General features: G+C 38.6%; 1 protein-coding gene and 1 long non-coding RNA gene across 2 annotated transcripts in view; one reads left to right on the forward strand and one right to left on the reverse strand.

Annotated features, from left to right (window-relative positions):
• LOC148320103 (uncharacterized) overlaps positions 1-25762 on the reverse strand; it is a 49949-nt gene that overhangs the window by 18253 nt on the left and 5934 nt on the right. The gene's annotated exons all lie outside the window — the stretch shown is intronic.
• The window catches only part of opcml (opioid binding protein/cell adhesion molecule-like), a 44277-nt gene continuing 19295 nt past the window's right edge, over positions 781-25762 (forward strand). Inside the window, exons 1-3 of the mRNA XM_088278911.1 lie at positions 781-1411; positions 20749-20984; positions 24456-24581. Coding sequence (XP_088135037.1) covers positions 1254-1411; positions 20749-20984; positions 24456-24581 — 520 coding nt within the window. The 5' untranslated portion in view covers positions 781-1253. The remainder of the gene's footprint in view (positions 1412-20748; positions 20985-24455; positions 24582-25762) is intronic.

Here is a 25762-nt window from a genome sequence, read left to right on the forward strand (position 1 = left end):
GCCAAACTTTTTTTTTAGATAGCCCATAGCAGCAAAAAACTTAAAAAAAAAAAACTCTGTCGCAAAAATGAACTTTTAGACAGTTTTACTTTTTGCTCGACGGCTCATTGGTGAAATCCAAAATAATTTGCATACTTTGCAAAGCCAAATTCAAGTACCATATGAGTTGTTTGTCTTTGGTGGATCGTTCAAATGTTTTTCCTGTATTTTACAGTAAAATGATTTTATTCAAAGATCAAACAAATCTATTAGAACAGTCTGAATAGAAATATACTTTTATATTTTTTAAACATAAAATCCAAGGTTATACTCAATATCGGTTCTAAGCTAAAACATTGTAATTGAAAAACACGATTAATTGTGATCAATTATGAATTAATTACAATTAATTTATTAAAATTTTTGAATCGGAACACAAAAAATTATGGATTACCAATTTTCATATCAGAAGTCAAGGATGATATTTTGTTTGTCTGTTCAAGTTACGATAAAAAGGTTAATACAATTATTCTTGCAAAATTATTTTCTACACATCGCAATTAGAAATGTCACAGCTTTTAAAGCAAGGACGATGTCATGTTTTGCTTTCACAAGCCACATAAATTGATCCCAAATCTGGCCCTCGGGCCGTGCGTTGGACACAGGTGCCGCACACCTACTGTTATTAAAAAAAAAAAAAAAAAAAAAAAACAGGAGCGGAAAACAAGAAGGCTGTAAGGGTGATGTGGGGAAGATGAAGGGAAGTGGGTGGGGGGTGCTGCCTTCTCAACGAAAATAATATACAGAGGAGAGTAGTTTACGTGGAGTGCGGCGGTTTTTCCACGCAGTCGGTGCACAACAAGGAAAGAGAACCGGAGGGCATAGAGCGACGCGATCCTTCGCAGATGCATCTTCGCGAGAGCATCCATTTCACGCCGATGACAATTTGAAGCTGAGGAAGCGCTGCTCATTTTTTTTTTTCGGGGAACGTTGCCTTTTCTCTCCTCCTTCGACCTCGGAAGTCAGTTTCCTCGAGCAACCGACGCTCTTCTTCTTCTCTTGGTCTGCACACACACACCGACACACACTCGCGGTGTTTCATAACAAGCCTGTTTACTTGGCGAGAGAGAAAAGCTCTGACGGCAATTCCAGCAGGCATCTTGCATCTTGTTTGCCGAGTGGAATTTTGCGGACCGCGGCGCAAAGGCGCAAAAAAGGGAATACACGGACGGACGTTTCAAGTTACCCTGGAAGTTGCGCAGTGATTGGAGAACATGGGAATTTGCGGCTCTTTGACGGCGACTGGGAAATGCCTCGTCGTCCTCGGACTTAAATTGTTATTCCTGGTACCTGCAGGAGTTCCGGTCAGAAGCGGGGATTCTATATTAAAGGACAACATTACCGTGCGACAAGGGGACAGCGCCGTGTTAAAGTAAGTGTGCATGTGACCCCCGCCATGCTATTGCATTGCTTATGATGAGCGCCTGCGTCGTGGATGGCCGCTGTCATGTGCTGTCTGCTATGACAGCTCATCGTCCTCCTTGAGAGTTCTTAACGACATTCGCAACGTGCTCGAATGCAGCAGATGTGTTTTAGAATATGAACCGTGGCGCTGCGTGCATCATCGGAAAGTTGTGGCACAAAGGACAGAACTCGGTGCTTGAAGCCTCCCTTGCTCGCTCGTTGCCCTTGAATGTTATTGATCGCTTTGTTAATGTCTTGGCGAGGATGCAAGGAGCTGAGATACCCAAAACAGCATCAGCGCGGGTGGGCTGCAGATCGATTTGGATGTGTGATACAAATGTGTACTTTGATTGAAAAAAAAAGGTTGTTTGACGAGTCAGGGCAGCATTTTTTTTAACGTTTTAAATTGAAATGGCTTTCTGGCTCATTTATATTTGAACGAGGGGTTAAACTGTTGTCATGATTTTCCATGAAGGGAAGCATACTGTACATTAAACATGATGATGTAAACACTACTATCTTTTGTTCAATCACAGCATTCTCCTTTAGCATTGTGTGTTTAGCATGGGATCCATTTTTTTTCCTACTCGCCGTCTAAGATTGACTTAACAGTATATGGGATCAATAACCCTGTTATGCAGTTGTGGTTAAGTAGTGTCCTGTTGAAAAAAAAAAAACACTGTAAATGTTATGGAAGGTCGACACACCCTTGTTTAAAATCCAGTTGTTTGTGATATACTCTGTTTAAGTGTTTAAAAAAAGAATACAAATTAGATAAAGATAAATGATTTTAAATGTTTTTTTCACTATTGATGTGACCTAATACTTGGACATCTCAATTCGAAAAAATAAGTCAAGAGGGAAATTAAAAACTATTTTTACGACTTTTTTCCCCTTTATAGCAGACACTTGCAGGTTTTGTGTTAACACAGACTACTATTTAAAAAAAAATTTTATTTCCCTCTACGTTGACTTAGGCTGCAGTGCAGAGTATGTATTTTTACTTGCAACTGTATATTTAACAATTATTTTCTCCTCTAGAAATCTTTTGTTGTAACTCATTGTGTAATATAATAAAAATGTCCAAGTCCATTTTTTGTAGATATTAATCAGTCCTTGTGTGGCCAGACAAACTCTTTCTTTCCCTAACCTATGCACTCTGCAATGGTGAAGTCGTCAAATAACTTCTGGATTTGCCATGACCCTGACTTGAATGTTAAAATGTGAGATGTGGCGAGCGAATTGGAAAGCTGACAATATAGTTACCGGGGGCATTTCTGGGCTGCTTGGCAGTGCGCTTAGTTCACTGCCCCGGAGGAAGATGAACTGCAGCTTGTCATTGAGCGAGTCAGTGTCCATTGTTTTACTGTATCCACCTGCATTTTTAGCCTCTCGCTAAGTAAGAAAGGTTCAGCAGTGTTGGGGGGTACCGAAGAAATAATGGTAAATGGGAAAAAGAAATTAAAAATACGTTTTTAGTTTTTTTTTGTGTTGTCTGTTCAGTTTTTTTTTTATTAATATAACATAAAATATTTATAGCAGTAGTCCTGAGTTTTGATATATTTTTTTACTTTTGAGGTCTGCACACAATCAGTGTTCTCAAAATGACTCTCTTTTTATTGAAATTATATATTGTTTGATGCTATGCACAATGTTAATTTAAGAAACAAATACTCTTGGTCATATGAATTGCAGTCATATTTTTTGTTTAATAATAATCAATGGGGTTTATTCATAATTAATAATAATTAATTCCCTGAAGTAAGACCAACACATGATCTTTTTAATTTAGATTTTTTTTTTTAATTTAGTACACCATATACGGTACATTACGGCTGGTAAAATGTACGATTAAATATTTTATTGACAATATTGCCCGTGTTAAAATATCGCAAATCTTAAATAGAAATGAATAAAATTCTCCCCCGGTGGAATGCAGAATGTACATGTTTATTGCACAATGAAAATGTACGACTAGAATGGGCCAGTTAATAGTTCAGTGCTGGGCAGTTTGTTTAATAGTTCTCAACACAGTAGTCTAAAATCCCATCTGTTTGCCTTCCAAACTTCAGCCTGGATCCACTTTTTCTTCCCCAGCTGGTGCCCCAGAAGGAGTGCTAATATATGTCCATCAGTGCAGATGTAGCTGTTCCTTGCATGGTTCTTCTTAATTTACTTTAGGAAAGAAATGTACCACCAGCAGGCTATGTTTTGCAACTGCATCCTGCACAAAATATAATTCTAATTATTCAATTAATAATAAATTAATCAATTAACAATAAACTAATCGGCCGCAGTCCAGATATTCTTGTCATTCTATTTTTTTTATTTTATTTTTTTAAGCTTTATTGAACACTCAACACAACTGGCTACTCACTCGCACCATTTGCTCTTATATTTCATGCAATGTGGGGACAATTTAACAGCGGTCTGTGGGACCAAGAGCCAACTTCCAATAGCGGCCCAAAAGTAGCAATGGGTAAAGCAAGAAAATATCTGTGTGCATCTGTCGATTGTATTAAACGCATTCCACCGCTCCTAAAATGGTAATCAGATTGCCTTTGTGGCAGCGAATAAACTAATAAATTAGCTTACTGACACGGCTAGGGCATTTCCCACCGCAATCAAGTGCTTGGGGGATCCCAGTGCACTTTGAACAGACGTCTGACTGGAACCGCGTTAAATAGGAGTGTATCCAACTTTGCACAGCAAAATAGCAGGCAAATTAATAAAGGTTTTGACTGTGGAGAATAAATTGACTCGTTAAACTGAACTGGAAACCTGAAATGAATTGCGGGATCCGATGCCTTACGTCAGCCAGGAGGAGTAGCTGATAAGGTATCGAATCGTTACCAGTATTTGTCTTCACAATAGTTGAGTTTTGATTTGGAATTCAGAGGACTGCAAAATTTGACTACAAAATAACATTAGAGTCAGTTGATCTTTTTTTTTTTTTTTTTTTTTAAATCAATTTAGATTCGCTCACAAAATGCATATGTGATTGTTTGTTTCAGATAAAAATGCTCCACAAATGTAGAATGTTGCTCCTCAAATTAAATAACCTACTGAATATAACATTTTATCATTTTATATTTTTTATTTTATGAACTCCTGTTTTCCTGAAATATTGAATGAATGTAATAATTATTTTTTAAAGGGTTTTTGTGTGTTGGTTTGTTTTATTTTAAATCTCGTGGACCCACTAGAGTTCCATCCAGTACCCCCAAGGGTACACGAACCCCCATTTGAGAACCACTGCATTAGAACACCAGAAGGAAGAGTTCAGCGTTTTAATAATAACCTCGTTTTTTAAAATTGTGTTAACATGGGTTTCTGTAAAAGGTATATTCAAAGCTGGTGCTTCTCTCGGCGGAAAAGTCAGCCCAGGTAGCGACTTTTTAACGACAAAGGAATATCTCCTCCAGCCAACTCAGTGGTGTGACAGCCATTATGTTCAGCTTTTTATTTGAACATGTTCACCAGTGAACTGGTACTCCACAGGATATAGAAATGTAAATATTCAGCGAGACAATTTAACTATCGCAACATCGAATCGACAAAGGCAGTCGCTCGTTTTTTTTCCCCCCCCAAGAAGCTGCGCACTCTCTCACTCCTCTCCGTGTCGGCTCGAGCCGCCTCATGAGAACATTTATCCTCATCCTGCACTTTATAGCATATACTTGTCAATATTATTTTAATTTGGGTTGCAATTTTGTGTTTTCACAAGCTCAAATTTCTTGCATCTGCACCAGAGTACGTGACAAAAAAGGCTTTCTATTTTTTTTGTGGTTATTTTTATGCTCTATAAACAAAGTTGAGTTGAGCGTGTGAAAATAAGCTCACATTGACCTGCACGTACTGTGACGCAGCAAATGGCTCATTAAATGAGATACGCTGCTTAGGGTTGGGCGATAATCAAATTTTGACACCGTTTCACCATCTCCTCATTACGACGAATCTGCTTCATGAAGCAGTTGTAGTATTTTTGGACACCAGTAGATGGCACTCTCTCTCTTCAACATTGGGCTGAAAGCACACTGACTTGACATTTTTTAAACCCGTTATTGAAACCAACAGTGCCATCGACAGGACACAAAAAATACAACAACTGGTTCATGAAGCAAATTTGAAGCTTCATTTTCCCATCACAAGCTGTAAGTACTTTCCTCATTTTGCATTTTTGTTTAATACACACGTGAATTGAATTACATTTTCCTTGCACCTCGTTTTCTCCAAGCGTTTTTCGTTCTCCGCTTTTATTTCCTGTTCATTTCATGTTTAACCGGCGCCATTTGTTGAACTTTGTCAGTCTGCGCTTTCGAGTCCTGCCTTTTTCCTTTTGACATTTACTGAAAACATGAACGTGACATGTCGTCCAAAGTGCTTTTTTGAAACGATACATGCAAATGACAACGCCACAATCCCAGTCACACACACACACACACACACACACAGTCAAAACTATTCTGTGATTTACCTAGTATGGCCCAGGCTAATGATCTCAACATGTTTGAGTGACTTATGAATGAGACCGGATAGAAATCGGCTGTTTTTCTCCATTGCTGACGACAGCAGCGGACAGTCGTCAGATTCTTATATCGTGTCAGCAGTCCATAAGGCGTGATTCACTCACTCCTGCAGTCCCTCGATTTCAAGCAGGTAGAGTTGCAGCATCTTTGTGGTGTTGTAAATCACTGAGATAGTTATTAATTTTTTATATTCTGAGCTGTGCTGCAGTCCGCAAGATTCTCCACTTTGAGCAAGCCGCATCCATTACAGTCTGACATTGTTACTCTCTCTGTACCTTTTTGGAAACATGAGAACGGGGTCATCAATACTTAACAGCACCTTCAAGCGATTCACTTTTTTTTTGCCAAGCATATGTTTTTCCTCACGATGTCATTAAGTTTCGCATTTTTAGCATATGCAAAAAAAAAATGTATGTCATATATCTTAAAATGATCAGCAGGACATGAGAATTTTCAAATATAGCCGGAACACACTTTAATCAGGAAAGGGATGCAATAAAACTTTTATTGACACAAAAGCAATTGTGTGGAGCAAAACTCGTTGAATCCTGAATAGAATTTCGTAGTGAGTTTTAAAGAAAGATTTACTAGTTATTTTGTATGTTGTTTTAAATGTACTTTAGATATGCTGAGACTTTATTACAGACCACTGTACAAACCATTATTGAATTTCTAAATTTTGATGAATGTTATGATAGGTGCTTGGTGAAATGTTAACAATGTCAATAACAAATATTAAAATAGCCCTTTATTAAGATACTACTTTAAATTCCTTTGCATCACAGAGCAACATTGTCATCCATCGTGTTTTTCTGTTAATCAGAAACATGAACTTGACAGCCTCTTGAAATGTTGCATGTTGGTCTTTGATCATCTGTCAACACATATCTTATGCCACGACTGTTAATTACTCCTTATTTGCCATCTCTCGTTGGTTCCAGTATTGGAACCTTGGATCACAAAACCGATCCATCTAATGGCGAGATATGGCCGAGAAAAGTGCCTCTTATTGATTTTGTTCCCTGGTTTACATTACTGCAAGGATAGCGCATGTATTGGTGTTTTATATAAGGATGCAGTTGGGATGGGATTAATATGACTATTTTATCATACTGAAAATGTTGTTTTAGGGGATTTAAAAGGCTGGATTATCACTGCATGGTGTCCGTGATAAAATAGAAAAAAATAAAATATATATATATATATATATATATATATATACACACACCTTTCCCTCCTTCGGCCATTGTGGGTTTAAAAAAGCAAGAATATATTTCGATTTCAATAGATTTTTGATGAAGAAGGTAAGAATGTCTGGCCTTGCCCGGTGACAAGTGATTATCGAAGAAGGCTCACTGTAATCAAATCTTGATCTGCTTGGTTATCGCAACTGTCTATCAACTGTGAGAGCCCGTTGACTCAAACAGCACAGATGCACGCAGGGAAGAATCTGAAGGAAAACAACGCGCAGCTGGCATTATGAAATCTGCCTGGCAACAAGTTAGCTGAATTCTGATTGGATAAAAACTCTCACCTAAAAATACAATATATGGTTTGAATGGGAATCATAATTATGAATTGCAAAAAGCATACACCTGGCGATGACTGTTACTTCCGCTGATGACCTCGGCTAACCTCAGCTCCTCCCTCTCATACAGAGTTCTGTCCTTCAATCAACACTAATTACTACTTTCCAATTAGCCCGGGCTTTGACACCATTGTCGCAGTCTCGCTACTTCAGTGAATTCACCCACCGCAGACCCAAAGACAGCAGGCTATTGATTTATTTATTTAGCTTGTCCATAATGAAAAAGCAATAATTTTAGCAACAAAAAGTCATCCCAAACGGCGTGGGCGGCAGCTGCCCGGGCACAGCACTGCAGGTTCTACCGTCTCTTGTGAGTTGACACATGCGGCGGACCCCAAGTCCGCCTCTTTGTCGCGTGCAAACCAACACGCAAGGTCAGCACCCGACTGCATGAATAAAAAAAAGAAGAGGAATCAACTAAGTCGTCTAACTCTAGTCCAACACTACTCTCATGAGCCTGCACCACACCTGTCTCTCCCCTATTCTAATGGTAAATCTCACTTCCACAGCCATCCTGTGGCAGCTTAAAATGTCACTTTGTGACTTTTTCATCAAATAGTGAGAAAGAGATTTAGCTGGCGTTTAAAGTGAAAGCAGTGGGTGAAATAAAGAAAGAAAAGGAGTAATCAATTAATGTGGTCTCCCGGTTTATAGCAGCCTCTTTCCCTGTTGTTGTTTTATTATGCAAGACTCGTCGATGGAAGTCACAAGTCGGCAATTTCATGGCCGGCAGACTCAGTGACAAAAGGAAACTAAATTGGCGCTACCAGGGGCGCCAAAAAGGGGAGGATAAGGAGATGGATTCTCGGGGCCCATGATCGACAGTAAAATTAATAAAAGTAGAATCTGACAAAATAATATGACACTCGGTAATAAACGTCCGATTCGTTATAAATTTCATTTACGATGCATTGGTGGCAGCAGTCAGTATATTTGTTTAGGAAAATTTCGCAGAAGGACAAAGGATTTAAGCGGATCGTGTGTAATTATATTCAAAATTATGAAAGTAATTGAGCACACGTAAGGTTGAGTTTTCCTCGAGTGCCAAAATGCAGACTACACACCCGAGTGTTGCGTGTCGTTTCAAAATTGTCCCTCCGGATGCCAACGATCCACTGTCGTCGAGTCTCCTCATCCAAGGGAGGTCCCAAAAATCTAACGGTATTTATGAATTGAGTGAGCATAAGTGCTCATTGTTCGCTGGTACTTGATTTATTATTTTTATTTATAAGATGACTAGTTGAGAATTTGTCAACTGTAAAACGTTCAAGTTATGGCACAAGTAGTTGGGCTGCCTAGTTTTTTTTGGGCCGGTAGTCCCGCCTCTTCTGTGGCCAACTTGGGTAGACAGGCGATGAAAGGAGGAAGTCGGATAGAAAAAAAAAATAAAAATAAATAAATAAATAAATGAATAAATACATAAATAAATACATAAATAAATAAATAAAAACAAAAATTAAAATTAAAATTAAAATTAAAATTAAAATAAACATAAAAATAAAAATAAAAATAAAAAAAAGGAAAAAGGTTGTTTGTTGAAGTCCGTGGCCCTCTTTGAAGGTGCATCGGAGAGAATTCTGGGCGCGCTCGTGCGGCCGACAAGTTTGTCGGTCTTGGCAGTAGCGCACGGGGCGTATGTAGTTTACGCCAGTATCTCCGTCCTTGCGATGTAAATGCAAAAGACTGGAGAGCGCTGGATGCTGCCAAAAAGGATGAAAAGGATCCTTGAAAGAAAAGAAACTTTGCGGCTGAGGAAAATGCAACAAAGGGAACAAAGAGAGCAGCGAAAGAGTGGTGACAACAAGAGAGAGAGACAAAAGCGTCGCTTCAACTTTTAGGGGTTGCGAATTAATGCCGGGCCACTCCAGCAGTCTCATGCGAGGGATAGGGGGGGGGGGGGGAATGTGCACACACTCCCCAGTCAAATTAAGAAAATTTTTTAAAAAAACATTAAAAAAGAGAATGGGTGACGTTAATCACAGCCACATCTTTGCTCATAAATTTTCCAAATTATACTCTACAGTACAATAAAGCTTTGAAATCAAACAAATGCTCAATCAATCCACCCCAAATGATTCTGAAGAAAATTGTAAATCAAAGTTGTGACTCTTCTCCCAACTAATTAATCTCGATAATGCAAGTTGAAGAACATAATTAGACATGAACAACATTGCTTGCAAATTTTCATAAAGTTATTCTAAAAGTTTTTAATGGTCTGTTCTCTGACATGTGAAAAGACATTTGCAGCTTTCGCTCCAAGTTGTGGAATGGTCCTCATCCGCTTTTGTCATCTTGATCATGATGACAAAAGTTTTTTGAGGCTTGTAAAGAAGTTCAAACATATGTAAATATGAACAATCTATGCACCGTGCGATTTAAATAAAATGCATACACTTCATGTACTTCAATGAATTCAACCCAATAAATTTAAAATGTTTAATCAGATCATTTTTCCTTGTAGCCGACTGTGAGAAAAATTATAATCACACCTACTTGTTTAGAATTTATGTATCATGCATCATCTTCTCAAGTCATTGTAAACGCATTCCAAAATTAGCAAACGAGCAACATGCAATGAAAGTTGCTGTGCCTTTTTGGAGGAAACGTGTATTGAAAAGTATCAAGCACTTGTGAGTATCTTAATTGTCAGCGTTTGGACTTTGGAACGATTCAAACATGCTCTTGTGGTTCTTTGATTGGTTTAAGTCCAGTGCATAAATTGTTCCAAAAAATATCACACATCCAAGGGTGACACTATAGGACGGCGACTGCAGGTGTCCCCAACTGTCGGTTTGCGGGCCACTTGGTGCCCGGCTGTACAGATGTATTTGCCAGATAGTAAAAGCATTGCTCAAGAAATATAATTCATTCCTAGATGTCTAAATATTTTTTTAACTTGTATCTTTTCGAAGATTCCTGCCGTGCAAAAGATGCTGAAATTTGCTACTTCATGTTTGCGATTTCACAGCAGGAAGATTTTTTTGTTTACAATCCCAGCGTTGAATTACACTGATGGAATACAAGCGTGCTTAATTAATTCCAGGTTACGTTGAATGCTTGCACAGATTTACTTGAATCGATATGAAAGGATTGATGGAATTCAGTCTGTCATTTAATCTGCTGATATGGAGCCTCCGGTGGAATAAGAGAAAATCATGTTTACATACTGAACACCACAAAGGCGCATCTGTATTTCTTCCACTCTGGTAGGTCCGCTCATCAATCTTTTTTTTTCTGCACGGCTTAGACGAAGACACCTGGGGCTGTTTTCACGGTGTGATGCTCGACACTGTAAATGCGACTGTCGCCATAAAGTCCACTTGATGACGGAATTAAACGCATCTTTCAGATCTTACTTTGGATGTCAACATACAGTAAAGGAAAAGATAGGTTGTGATCTATATAATTTAGATCTCAAGGTCGAATGAGTCGGACTGAAGGATGCGTTCTGAATGAGGAGTCCAAAAAATGTCAGGATACACAAGCCACAGGAATGATTTTCTTTTGCCTTCTTTTTTTATTTCAGCCATCCATCTCGCCGTTGGTCTTTCGTGATTATAATATTAAAATTGTTGATTTCATTTGTAAAGTGTGTTTTCAATTTCTAAGTATAATTACGTTCCCATTTCGGTGAAGATATTTTGGACATAAAACCATTATAGGTTCTGAAATATGGAATATTTTGCTGTCCAAATGGAGCAGCAGTCAAAGTATTATATCTTAAGGTATAAAATCTATTTTGGAATATAACTAGAGTGGGACAAAGTTTCTATTCATGATTCGATACTCATGGCTTTTCACCTAGTCACTGTTTTTTTTTCCTTGAAGTAATCTAACCTCAGGACATAGCCTTGTCTAATATGGCGAGTATTGCTTTGGTGCCATCTTGGGGATTAGGAACTTTGCTGAAGTAGGTTGAGCGTCTTCACGTAAATCAGAGATGGGCATTCTGTCCCGGACGGAATGCCCATTGAAATAAGGAAGGAAAGGGCAATGATTTCCAATGGTGAGTTTGTAATCGGTCCCCGAAGTGACTCTTGTAGTACCACGGGGAGAACGTGGTGTGGGCGTGGCCATATTCCTCATAAAAAGTAGGCATTCTTCACGTTGACACTTAGTTCCTAATTTCTCCAGAATGAATAGATAAAAAAGAAAATTATGTCTAATTTTAGTTTACTGATAAAAAAAAAAACTGAGCTTGCTTGGTGAAAGATGGGGCATAAATTGATGGATAATTCCTTGAAACTGAGCTAGAAACGAAGGAATGAGTGAAGAAATTTAATGTGTTTGTGTGTGCGTGTGTGTCACTTGCCAGCATCACCGTGTACGCTAAGCGGTTAAGAGCGTCCATGGAACCTTGCCCATTTACCTGGCGAGCAAGCGCATCAGTATTGTTAGAGAGGCAGTATTGGTGGAATGGACAGAGACGGGAGATGATGCAAGGGTGAAAAAAAAAGCAGGTCACAGGATTGAATTAATCTGTAACTAAAATTAAAGAGTGCTGTTGAGGTCGAAGACTATTTACTGAGGAAGGTGAAACAGAGGTGTTGTCCGTAGCACCAGAATCTTCTTAGCAGATAAATGGAATGAATTTTCCTGCTCCGGTGAAAAAGTACTATCTGGTCAAACATCATCAAAAACCAGCAAAATTACAAAATGATACTGCACTTAAAATTACCCAAGAATTATTCAGGGACATGACCAAATGACCTATCGGGTTGGACATTTTTAGGGTTATACGGTATCCCGCAGTGTCTAAAAATAGCAACGTTGTCACATTCAACACTGCCCAACCCAAAATACGATATTTGTTTATTTTATTTTATGGGGGGGGGGGTTGCCGCAGAAGGTCTCATAAACACTTTGTTGAAAATACATATGAAGAATCTGCCAGCTAATTAGTCATTTTGTGACACAAGTTTGTTTAAGGGAGTATAAAAAGACAAAAAAAACAAAAAAAAAAACTAAGCGAGATAAAGGGTCTGTTTTGACAGCACTTCAGCTCAGTGCAGGACTATGATGCAGCTGTCTTTATGTGTATTGCGCTGCCAAACAGAACACTGCTGGATCGACTTCAAATCTTTCTTCAAGTCTCTCTCCCATATCACAGACATTTTGGAAAAAAAAAATTGGATTGAATAAAGCTGGCCAACCCATAGAAACATTAATAACAGAACTACAAAACAAAAATAGGTATTTAGGGCAGTAACTTTTAGCCATCACTGCCTAATGATAATTGAGATGTTATTTTCTATACTGGATAAAAGGGCAGAAAGCCCAAAACGGTAAATAACAATTCAATTATAATGAAATTCAACATTATTTACATAAAGCATTGGGGGGTCTTTTTTTTTTTTTTTTTTATTTCCTGCATCGATCGTCCCACAGACACGGTAATATTGGTCCTGATATCACGCAATGCTGGCTTAGTATAAGTTTGGGCTGGGAAAAAAAAAAGTCGACTTCAGAAAATGGTTGACAGAGGCATTTCCGGGAACCATTGTACCTTCACACAGACATTTACAAGCGACATGAGTCGATTGATTGCATGCTATCGAAAGAAATGTTCTCACTATTAGCACCTTTTTTTTATGGAAAGGTGACACAATATGTAACGCTCTCTGGTTGGATCTTTTATTTCTCCAAGTTTTCTCCTAAATTATTTTCTATTATAGTATGTATTTTTTTTTTTAAATTACAACATGCTTTAGCACTGACTTGTTATATTTTTTTACGACTTTTTTTGTGATCATGCTGTGCAAATAGCACAAAGTCAGGTGTTTCGCTTGTTTCTGATTCATGTTGCGCCACACCCGCCTTCCCCTTCATCCGCTTCCCTATCGCGCCACAGTGCGTCGTCTGCATTGGAATCACTTCGTGCTAAGGGTTACAAACGCGTCCTATGGGAACTTTGCATTACTGGGGCACATAGCTCAGTATTAATGAGCTGTACCCCAGTATCAGGCGCAGATCGGGCAACGGGCTGGTCGGTAAGGCTGGAGTAGGAGGGGGAAAGAAAATAATATAGGGATCATTCTATACTTTGCTTCAGTTCTGGTGGCCTCACTGTTTTGTGGATTTTTCCAAAATATTTATTTAAAAAAAAAAAAAAAAAAGAATATTTTCCATTCACCAGCTCTACTCCACGTATCTTAAACTCACTAAAACCCTTACATGACATTTCCTTGTTTTTTATTAGATGGCAGATAGGAAATTTGCCGGTTTTGTCACCAAGAAGAAACGCTCAGAATACAATACTCAGAAGTTTTTTTTTTTCCAAATCTTCAAATGTCATTTTATTTGCCTGAGGAAAAATATCTGCAGGTGGCTGTTACGTTAATTAGCCCCATTGCTCGTAGAAACATTTTCAGAAATTGTCAAATAACCTGAGATTTTTTTGGCTTGTTTAATTGGCAGGCACAACAGAGAAACATATTTGTATACACAAATTAAATTAGCTTTCCATAATAAACCCAATTATGGACACATCTTGAAGCCAAAATGCACACAGTCAAACATTTATAGTAAGGAGAACACCAATTGTGTTTGTGGAAACAACTTTTTTTCCGTACAAATGTTACCGGTTTTACATAGAGTGTTAGACCAAGTTTCATTTCCCCAAAAAACAATGGAAAAAAAATATTTAAGGGGCCTAATTCCAAGATTTCAAAACTTTGTTATAATTAAAAGGCCACATTCTTTATCATCTGCTGTTTACTCATATCTGTGAAATATTACCGTATTTTCCGGGCCATAGGGCGCTCTTTAAAGTCCCTAATCTTGCCCAAAACAGACAAAGCGCCTTGTAATGCGGCGCGCCTAGTATATGCATTAAAGACGAAAATAGCCCCCTCAACTGGTGTTGCGCCCTTTGAGGCAGCGCGTCGTATGGCCGTAAAAATACGGTAATTAAAAAAAAAAAAAATCGGCATCTGCCCTGATGGGGTTTTTTTTTAAGATCTTTCTTCAATTCCAGCCTTCATATTAAATCCATTGCTCTCTGGAATCTGTCAGCAACTCGCTTCAATATCACTTTAGGTCTGCATATCATAATGATTTCACCCAACATTGCGTCCCCTTTTGTTGATTAATTATTCCATTTTTTTCTTATCGCGTGAATACAATATAAATCAGATCTGTGTTTTGACTGGTGCTGGCACTTAAAATTCTTGAGGCATAATTCCTCTTTAACTGGAAATACTTTTCAGTATTTTAACAGAAAGCAAATTTCCGTCTGCTTTTCAGGTGAATGTGGACAAACTCGTGTTTTTAGTTCCAGATTGGCAGCAGTTGTGTCTGCATTTTTAAACAAGCATCTGCTGCTAAACTGGAAGCAGCCCAAGAAAGCAGGTGAATCTGACAAGAAAACATCCAAATTTGTTGTGCTGCCAACAACCGACTATTATGCAAAATTATGAATACCTTACCCGTTTGGACTTGTGTTGTCTGTTTCCAGCCTTGTGCGTGTCAAATTAATTATGCATTAATGCCATACGGTAAGATGTATTTCTTCCCATAATCACCTCTGAATCTATACTTGCCGCTATGTTGGCTGGATTTATATTCACATGATTCCTCCCTGTCCATTTATTCCATTAGTTCAAGTCAAACCTTTCCACAACGCATCATTGCAAAGTTGAACATATCATGACTGCCCTCAGTTTCACCCGACGACTTTTGAAAGGACACCAATTCCAGGCAGCCTGGAGCAAGGATTTCCTGCAATTTATCAGATCCTGTCCACAGTAATTCAGATTGATGAACGATTTTGAAAACTCATTGTATGAGGTGATAGACAGCTATATCACATATAAATCTGTCTGTCGGTGTCCCGGATAAATTGACAATTTTTATTCCTGAGTGCTTTCTATTTCAGACTCAGCTCGTTATTTTGACTCTGCCACACATAGTGAGGTTGTCAAGTGCAGTGTTGAGAGACGTGTGAAATTCAAGGCCTATTAATACACATGATGTGCATCTAAACAACGCAAGTACTCCACCTAATAAAACTTTCTGTGACGGTAAATGAATGTTGAGCACTATAAACGAGAATTGCGGACCTACTGGATCAAAGGACGGTACTTTGCCAAAGGGGCTGGCCCTGTTAAGTTCTTTATTGACCCATCAGAAAAGTTGCTGTAGCAACGATGTCGGAACAGAGGCGTAGTAAAAACAAAATCAGCGATGAATTCTAATGTTAAATTTGGTTAATTTGCGTAAATACATTTTGGTTTACTACTCTCCACTTCTCAATTTTGTTTAGAATGGAACAATAGATTTGTTATCCATGACATGCTTAATACGAGTGATGGGAAAATGAAGCTTCAAATTTGCTTCATGAACCAACTGCAATATTTTTGTGTCCTGTAGATGGCACTGTTGGTTTGTTGAACAGAGAGTGCCATCTACTGGAGTCCAAAAATACTACAACTGCTTCATGAAGCAGATTTGAAGCTTCATTTACCCATCACTAACTCAACGCAGTCGTGCAAAACCGCTGTGAGATTCTGTTTCATGTTCCAATATCTGAAATCACGGGAAGAGCACAACTGTTCTCCACTTCAGGTTAGTTCCAGAAAGTTTTTCCTCAGCATCCTGACAAATTGCATCTCTTTAGTAACAGCACATCATTGATCTGAAGGTCACAGAGAAAGAGGAACAGTCTGAACACTGACCACGACAGCAGCAAAGCAGATTATTATCCTGCTATAAATTATTCAACTGTCCATCCATTTTCTACACAGCCTATCGCGTTCTCGGTCACAGGGAAGCTGGAGCCGATCCCAGCTGACTCTGGGCCAGATTCGTGATACAACTTGGACTGATCACCAATCAATCACAAGGCACACTGTCGAGCTTTGAAAGGATGGTCAGACCATCGTCAAAAGGAATAAATTAAAATGCTGGTAATTGAAATTCATTCTTTATTATTGTCAAAGAGCAAATGAAAGTGTTAGTTTTCAATCTGATGAACATAATGTACAGTATGTTATGCATCGCTTCTTTCAGGGTCTGAGCAGTGAAATACGTTTTTAGCGGGCAGTTTTAAGCTCCAAATAAGCTACAGATGTACGTGCTTTTAACTTAGAAACATGCTGGGCTCTAAATGCAGCCTGGGAATTTGAGACTGAGATGCCCTCGGTGCACGGGGCTGTTAGCTGAATATTTTTTGTTCCATCAGCCGACAGAGTGACAGTGATTTTTTTTGGTGGGATAAACAAATAGTCTAATTATGTCTACCATCAAGGCTTTTTAGGATGTCAGCTTGACATCCTCGGCGGCACTGTGAGAGACTGCTTAGCAAATTTGCCTCACAGTGCACAGGTCTAGGGTTCGACTCTGGGCTTCCTGTGTGGAGTTTGCATGTTCTCCCCGTGCCTATGTGGCTTTTCTCCGGGTACTCCGGTTTCCTCCCGCATTCCAAAAACATGCTGGGTAGGTTAAATGAACTCTAAATTGTCCCTGGGTGTGATTGTGAGTGCGGATGGTTGTTTGTCATTGTGTGCCCTGCGATTGGCTGGCAACCAATTCAGGGCGTACCCTGCTGAATATAAATTCATCAGAACTTATCATCAGAACCGATTTTGACACAGTTTGGTTTGTTAGAGACATCAGACATGCAGTTATGATACCAGTCACCTAAGTAATTTTATAATTGGGAATTTAATAACGTATTAAATATTAATGAAAGATTAATGCATTTTTTATTTTTAAAAAAAAGCTAAACAAATAAATTAAACAATGAACGTAATTTTAACGATTGTGGAAGTGATTAAAATTTTGACCTTATTTGAAACGTTATATTTCAATGAAGGTCAAAATTGGCTCATGTTCTATTTCTGGTTACATTTTTTATTTCTGACTCCAGAGGAGTAGTGAGTAGTCAGACATGAACCTCACCGCACATCGCGATCAGAATGTGAGATGTAAGGGAGGGAAAGTCATCCATGGCAGACTGTGAGCCATATCTTAGTGCAACTTTTAGCCACCCGGAATCGTCAGACCCTTCCTCCTTGCATGGCCCATCGCTGATACCATGATAGACTGAGCAAGATTTTAATAGGGACTCCCATGCTGCACTCCAGTTTGAGCAAATGAGGCTCCCGCGGCCGCCGGCATCGTAATGTGAACGGCGCTTTTGGAGTTTTTTTTTACCTGGATTCATGTCATGACTTTTTAACATTGATGGAAGTGAATTTCTGATGGCCTCCTCTGACCTTGCAATCGCACAAGTGAATGACACTTTGAGTAATGCTATTCATTCAGTCTGGTCCGGGGGATTGAAGGCCAGGAGATCATGCACTGAGAAGACAGTGCTGTCTTTTTATGCAGCCTCTGGCAACGTTTCGGACTTTGCCATGTAATAGTTCACTGGATTATTTTTTTCCTTTTATTATTGAGACGCTGTTCAAACTGGCTCTTTATTTGATTGGGCTTTCCCTTGGGATTAACAATGTATGTAAACTACAAAGTATCTGTTTTTTTTATTACTCTTGTCTAAATTGGCACTGATTTACATTGCCAACTGCTATCCATTTTTTGTCATATCTAGTTTGTATGGCACTCAATGGTTAGAGCAGCGAGATTATGTACAGAATTCATGTTGAGATTTATTATTTCATTCAATGCCTCTGAGAGCAGTTTCTTTTTTTGGGGGGGGATACATTTCAAGTTTTGTTGTGACAAATAGCTAAAATATTAATGCAACAGTGATGTGACGCATATCAAATGAAAGGGAATATTCTCGGTGAAGAAAAAATAATAGTAGAAAGTCAAAGCTGGGTGTGTGGGCAGAATGTGATTCACGGAGTTGTCGGTTTGACATCAAGAATGCCGAGCTGATACTTAAAAGAACATGGTCCTCAAAGTTTGGTAGTCGACGCAGTTGTTTGAAATGTAGGATGTACAATTTATGATAGGTGACATTTTATGTCAGTTTCAGGTGTACAATTTGTTAACTGTCTTCACTACGCCTTGCGCTGAAAAGTCGATGCTTTGAACGGTGGGATTTTGCTAACATTGTCGTCTTTCACGGAATATGTGTGGCTCTGTCTGGTAAATTTGTATCACTTATTTTTGGTTGGAACATCAAGGGGGATTTTCTCAAATCTCGCTGTTATTATATTATTGGGTGTTTTCTCCAATTAACTGTTCTCCAGCTTTTTCTGACATACCTCCATAAGGCGGAAGGAAAACATTGAACATGGAATATTTTGAGTTGTTTTATTTTTTTGTTCGCAAGGGGCCAGTTAACATGGCAACAGAAGCGATTATGATATTTAAAGACGTGTAAATTGCATGTGCATATATACATAGAACTGCCTCAGAGTAAGCAGGTTGCAGGTTCCTGGGGCAAGTTCTCCTTATACTTTTATGGTTAGCTTTTCCCATCTCACCTTGTTTTTCAATTTGAGTTTTTTTTTTATCAGAAATGCAGATTAATTGAATTATTTTATTATTTATTTTTATTTTTTATTTTATTTTTAGTTGTATTTTTATTTTTTGTTTTAATTTTAGTTTTATTTTTAGTTTTATTTTTATTCTTTTTTATTTTTATGTTCATTTGATGAAGGTGTAACCGAGGCTATGAAATGACAAGAGACTCAGAATATTTTTCTTTTAACAACATGGGTCTTTTGATTGCACAGTATAATGCAAGACCACTTACAGCACTTGCTTTTAGTGCGCTTTAAGCGTCAGCAGTTAGACCACGCATCCATAGATCATATTTATTGCAGCCTTGACTGTTTTTTTGTGAGCTACAGGAAGTCTTGCAATTTGCATTTACAATTTGATCATCTTTGTCTAATGATGAAAATGAATGTAATAATAAAAAGGATTCTTGCTTTAGGTGAAAAGAAATATTCTGAGAATTAAATGGATCCCTTTCTAATTTTGCCATTTTCAGCAGTAAAAAGTTACACGTTCACGAGCTGACCCGTCAACACGTGAGGCAATTTTTAGTCCTGGCAAAATACATTTTTAAAGGTATTAATTGCGTGTGAAAAATGTTGAAGTTATCAAAACCATGACAGACAAAATTAGTGAAGTATACCTTTAATAAGTGTAGAAGGTCCTGTTTTTTGTCAGTGAGTCTCAAATGGTGAGTTCGGCCATAAAAGTGGGTCGGGTTATGAAAGTGGGTCATGGGCAGCTCGTGAACTATTAAAGGTACAAGGTATTCGTGTTCTAATTGTTCCATCAGGAGAAACACAGAGAGGACTCACTTCAATGTAGAATACAGCGTAAAATACATGTGGAAAGTATACATATTTAAAAATATCCAATCACATTTTACAGTTAATAAAATCTTGCCACTAATTTGAGCTGCCAACAAATGCAATGCAGTGGCTGATAGATATCACGGCTGGCATTTGGAGTGGCGAATCTGTAAAGTCAAACAGAAATGGTGTCTTTTAAGTGCGATTATCACTGCAGCATGGGAGAAAACTAGCGTGATGCAAACACAACTCCAGCAGCAATTGATGCAGCCTCTCTCTCGCTGTTCCTGCGAGATGGAGCCAAAGCAATTACAAATGCCATTGGTGTCTTTATAGCGCAATCATTCAGACTGATCAACCTGCCACTGTTGCCCTTGTCTATATTGCTAATTTCCTGAAAGCAAGGCAACATATGTTGAACTTTCCTAAAAAACAAAAGATCAGTGCTGAGAAACAGGGTTTGAAAATATATCTGTATAATAGTACGGAGTATATAAAAAAAAAAGGAAATAATTAAAAACAATTGCTTTTCACCTCCAAGGGTGGCAAGAGTTGAGAATAACTGCTTTAGATATGTTATGGCACGTGGAAATGCATAAAAGAGGACACGTGCTGTGTAAAATAAAGCTAATAATTAGTCGTTAAAGTCCCACTCATCCTTGAGTGCCCCTTAGTGCATATATATAAGAACATGTTTACTCTCTGTATTGTAACTCCCTGATAGACAGATTTCCTTGCTCATGTAAATATCTGTTTAACGCGGTAAAAACAAAAATATATTTCATATAATGATGTATTTATTTATTTATTTATTTACAATGTATTTCTCAAAGTCTTATTTATTTCCTTTAAAACTTCATTTGAGTGGATAATAGGTTACCAATTTATGATTGTTTTTTTTTTTTTAATATATAATGTCACCACTTGTGTGTTAACATTTCTATTTTATTATTATCTTTTTTTACAGATGCAGTGTGGACAGCAAAGTGTCAAGAGTGGCATGGCTGAATCGCACAACCATTCTATTTGCCGGCAAAGAAAAATGGTCACTGGACCCGCGTGTCACTCTGATGGAAAACACAGCAATCACGGAATACAGCATCGAGATCCAAAATGTCGATATACACGATGAGGGACCCTATGCCTGCTCCATCCTCACAAATAAGAAACCAAAATCCACAAAAGTCCATCTCATCGTTCAAGGTAAAAGTTCAACATTTTATCTGACTGAAGTTTCCAAAAGTGACGAGAGTCCACTGGCAACTAAATTTCAATATCTTCCAAACTGAAATAGAGGTGTTCTCAGGAAAACTGAGTACTGATTGGAGCAACGTGAGCTGAAGTGAAGTCAAGCAAGCACAGAGAGATCATCAGTCACTGTCTGTGTGTGGCAGGCTGCTCTTAATGGAGCAAGTCTGTCTTTGGGGGGGGGGGGCGGTCGCTGTGTGTGACTGGCCAATCACGGAGCGCGAGTACAGAAGTAGTTCCCGAATGAGGTAATCTAGTGGTGGGTAAATGAAGCTTCAAATCTGCTTCATGAACCAGTTGCAGTATTTTTGGACTCCAGTAGATGGCGCTCTCTGTTCAACATTGGGCTGAAGGCCATTTTTTTAAACCCTTTATTTAAACCAACAGTGCCATCTACAGGACTCAAAACTACAACTACTGGTTCATGAAGCAAATTTGAAGCTTCATTTTCCCATCACTACACTAATCTTCATGCTGGAGTCTATCCCAGGCATTTTCGGGCAGTAGGCCGGGTGCACCCTGAACTGGTTGCCAGCCAATCGCAGGGCACACAAAGACGAAAAACCATCCTCGCTCACACTCAATTTAGAGGGGCAATTTTGAGTGTCCAATCAACCTGCCGTTGGATGTTTTTGGAATGTGGGAGGAAACCGGAACACCCGGAAAAAAACCCACGCAGGCACGGGAAGAACATGCAAACTCCACACAAGAATCGAACCCTGCCCCTTTGAAGTCGGATGATATATTTCCAATTGACATCCACAAATGGAAGAGGCCCTGTTTGGATTTCCTAAAATAAGGATTTTTACTGAACACACAGCATGGGGGAAAAAAAAACAAAACATTTGTGTGCAGATTTCTTTGTCTTCTCAGCCTTTGTAACCAGTATTGTTTTATTATTCTTTTGGTGTCTGTAAGTTTGCTGAAAGGTGCTCATTTACAGTAATCCTCAGCCACCCAGAGAATAAGTGGGAGAATGCAATGCAGCATTCTCACTGTGGTAGTACAGAAGCCTGACATTGCATCTCAGTTGGAGTTAATGTTTTTGTTTGCTTAATTGGATACCCATGTAGTGAAAGTGGCAAACTACAAAGCCATCCATTCAAGTGTCTGAGATTCTTTCTCGCCACACAAAAAGCATGCCTGCGTCCAAATTGACATTTGCAACTGAAAATCTTTCAAAGATTTAAACTACACAGAAACACTTGCTTGCAAATGAATGAAAGGGAGTACACAGAGCCACACTAATGACAAAGAGACCACAAGATCTCTTTGGGTGATTTTGGAAGCGATACCCCCCGCCGCTCCTCTACGCTCTCACACTTCAGAAATGGTGATTGTTGAGGAACCTGCACACATAGCTGTGGAGGAATATCAATCAACTCAGTGACCTTGTCATTTGCAACCCGGTGGAATAGGGTACCTGTTTCCACTGTGGCTGCACATACCGTATGTGACCCGGCATAGCAAAATGAATCCGAAGTCTCACAGGAACAATGTAGGTTCCGAGACACGAGTATGAGGCAATAATGTTTCAGTAGTTCAAACTTGTGCTGATTTCTTCAGTTAAAAGTTTCATGTTCAGGAAATAAACAATGCAAAGTATTGATAAAACCATATTGTGTAAAAAGATGCCCGTTGCTATAGTTTCTCGTTCAATCCACTTCATCATCGTTCAAAACACCAATACGGATAAATTGTGCGAGGAGTGATTTTTATGGTTTGGAGAGAAGTATAAACATAACATTCCGACATCCTATTGGGTTGCAGCTGATGAAGATAAATTTGTAACACTTTGTAAGTACACAGTAATAAGCATTAGTTTGGCATTTGTAAATACTGTCATCATTTATAAAGCATGTTTGACATGAACAATCATTTGCATATAGATCGTAAATACCTTTTTAATACGACATAATTCAAAAGTGTTTTCATTTGTCATTTCGATAAATTGCATCGAGCGACCAAAGCTAATGCTGAGATTAAAAACTGCAAAAATCATTCGTTGCGCAACCAAACTATACACTCTAGGATATCCGAAAAAGAAAGTATCAGGTGGTACCTTGCAAAATAATGACGGGTAACACTTTATAATGTAATTACCAACTATATGCAAATGATGATACATGTCGGAAACATGCCTTATGAATAATGACTTCAGTGTTTACTAATGCTTAACTAATGCTTATTAGTGTTTACTTAGTGTTACCGATAAATCATATGCTTGTGGGGTTTTTTTTGGGGGGGGGGGTATTTCTTGTAATCAAGATATTTGGCAAGTGTAACTTTAATTGCATGGAATCCCCAAAAACATCCAAAAGACAAAAGTACTCAATTCAAACCAGTATTTGCATTAACAAAGCAGAGCACACATATACAAGGCAAAAAAATAATATCCAATCATGGCCTGTGTTAACCAAGATGTTTTTTCCCTAAATTATCATGAATAAATTCAAATCAAATCCAATGCGCAACAATCTCAGACTTTCAGTCTCCCAGCACAGTTCGTAAGTTTGTTCCAGCGCAATAAAAAGATGAGCTTACCAGTATCCTCTTTGGTCTTTCCTAGTTGCCATGCATTTATACCAACCCAAATTGATAAGGGACTTGACTGCCCTGCTCGCCGTCAGCTGCTCTGCCAAGCACTGAAAAACCAAACTGTTTTGGAGTGCTGCTTGAGCTGCCAATTAGGTAATTGAATCCACCTGTGCTCTGCCCCGTGCACATGCAGTCGCGAGGCTGATGTCTGTCTCTCAGGATATTGTTTCAGAAATTTTGAAGCATAGCTTCACCTGGTGCAGCTCTTCCTCTGCATCAGAATGACAAAAATGTTTAGCACATAGAGCACAGGTGTCAAACCCTCCCATGGATGCCATTTTTGACCAGCCTGCAGTTCCTTAAATGGTTTTCGAGGTTGTTTTGTGACCTCCTGGATGAGTCTTCGTCCCAGTCTTGAAGTAATCGCCGTTGGTCGACCACTCCTGGGAAGGTTTGCCACTGTTCCCAGTTTTCTGTGTGTGAATAATGGCGCTGACAGCGGTTCCCTGGAGCCCCGCAGCCTTGGAAGTGGCTTTGTAACCTTTCCCAGACAGATTGATTTCAATCACTTTTTTTTCCTGGAATTTTTTGGGATAGTGGCACGATGCATTTGTTGTTGTTGTGTATATATATGTGTGTATATATATATATATATATATATATATATATATATATATATATATATATATATATATATATATATATATATATATATATATATATATAATACAATAAGCCACTGAATTTGTCATCTAATTCGGGCTAAATCAGTCCCGCACTGTCAGTTATTTTCAACCTTATTAATGATTTTTTTTCCACTCGCTTTCGACTAGCCTTTGCTTATTATTTGTTTAGTCGTCAATAATAATTTGCCATTTCTCTTCTCAGTACCTGCCAGGATCACTAATATATCAAAGGACATCACAGTAAATGAGGGCAGCAACGTCAATCTTATGTGCGTTGCGATGGGTCGACCAGAGGCGAGCATCACATGGCGCCATCATTCGCCAAGAGGTAAGATAAATTTCTCAAATGCCTTTTCTGTACTTGAATGAGAATGTTCCCACAATCACTCAAGTCCATGTTGAGCATTGAGTCCGACTGTATTTTCTTGCTAGCACCTGTTTGATGGACACCTTTGATTTCCTCACCTCGAAGCTCTTATGCAACACATACACATACTGTCGCCTTGTGTAAAAAAATACATAAATTAAAAAAAAAAAAAAAAAGAAATGCATTAAGCCTTGCAAATGTCAATAGTCATTCTAAAACTTCATAAAGTAGTAATTGTGTCAGGCAAAGTTGCCGCAGCATTCGCTGCGTGTGAAGGTGACTTGAACTCATCCTCCTACACAATGCCTGCTCTCGACCTTGCTGCACAATAAACACTTCTGATGCTTGTTCATAGCATTCTTAGTGCGAGGAATAAGCAGTCAGGAGAAACGGGATACGAATCTGAAGCTTTGCTTTGAATAAAGTGGTGAATAGTGCCAAATTTTAATCTATTGATGAGTACGTTCGCATCCAGAAGGGAAAGAGTTTTTTTCTTTTTTTTTGAGTGCGTTGTGTTAAAGGAGTTTACAATGTACAAAACGCAGCCTTGCATGATATGAGCTTGATCGATCATAATTTGGCCGGCGACCTCAGCTGGTTTGCATGAGTCTATTGTGCAGGGACCTTACAACCCTGAAGTAGAGCTAAAAAAAAAAAAACCTTTGTGAAATTGAATGTGTGAGCTATCCTGAGATCTAATTGTGTCAGCTTTGCGCTACCCACTGAGTATACAGTCGTATGAGTCATGAACTGAGTGAGCTAAGGTTCAGCTTCCAACATGAATTCTTCATTTATCTGTTACCATTATCAACACAGCCCACCGGTTCTCCCAAACCTCATCTTGCGCAATATTGTCATCCCTGTTACCCAATATGATGTTATCACTTTAGAAAAAAGACCACTTAAATAACGCGTTATCAGCCCAAGGGCTCCGACAAACAGACAGACAAACATGAGTATGAGTTTAGATAGTAACAGCAGCAATATTTGGAATTACATCCAAATAGCAGCAAGCAACAAATTGAAAAGAAACAAACAAAAAAAAATAAAATAGAAATACAAATGCACCATTGGAATGGGACCCAAGCAAAAAGGAACATTTCCATATCACTTAAAATGACTGATAAATTATTACTTGAATT

The sequence above is a fragment of the Idiotropiscis lumnitzeri genome, chromosome 17 (genome assembly GCF_059441095.1).
Source record: "Idiotropiscis lumnitzeri isolate Australia: NSW breed Sydney's pygmy pipehorse chromosome 17, RoL_Ilum_1.0, whole genome shotgun sequence".
Classification (NCBI taxonomy): Eukaryota; Metazoa; Chordata; class Actinopteri; order Syngnathiformes; family Syngnathidae; genus Idiotropiscis; species Idiotropiscis lumnitzeri.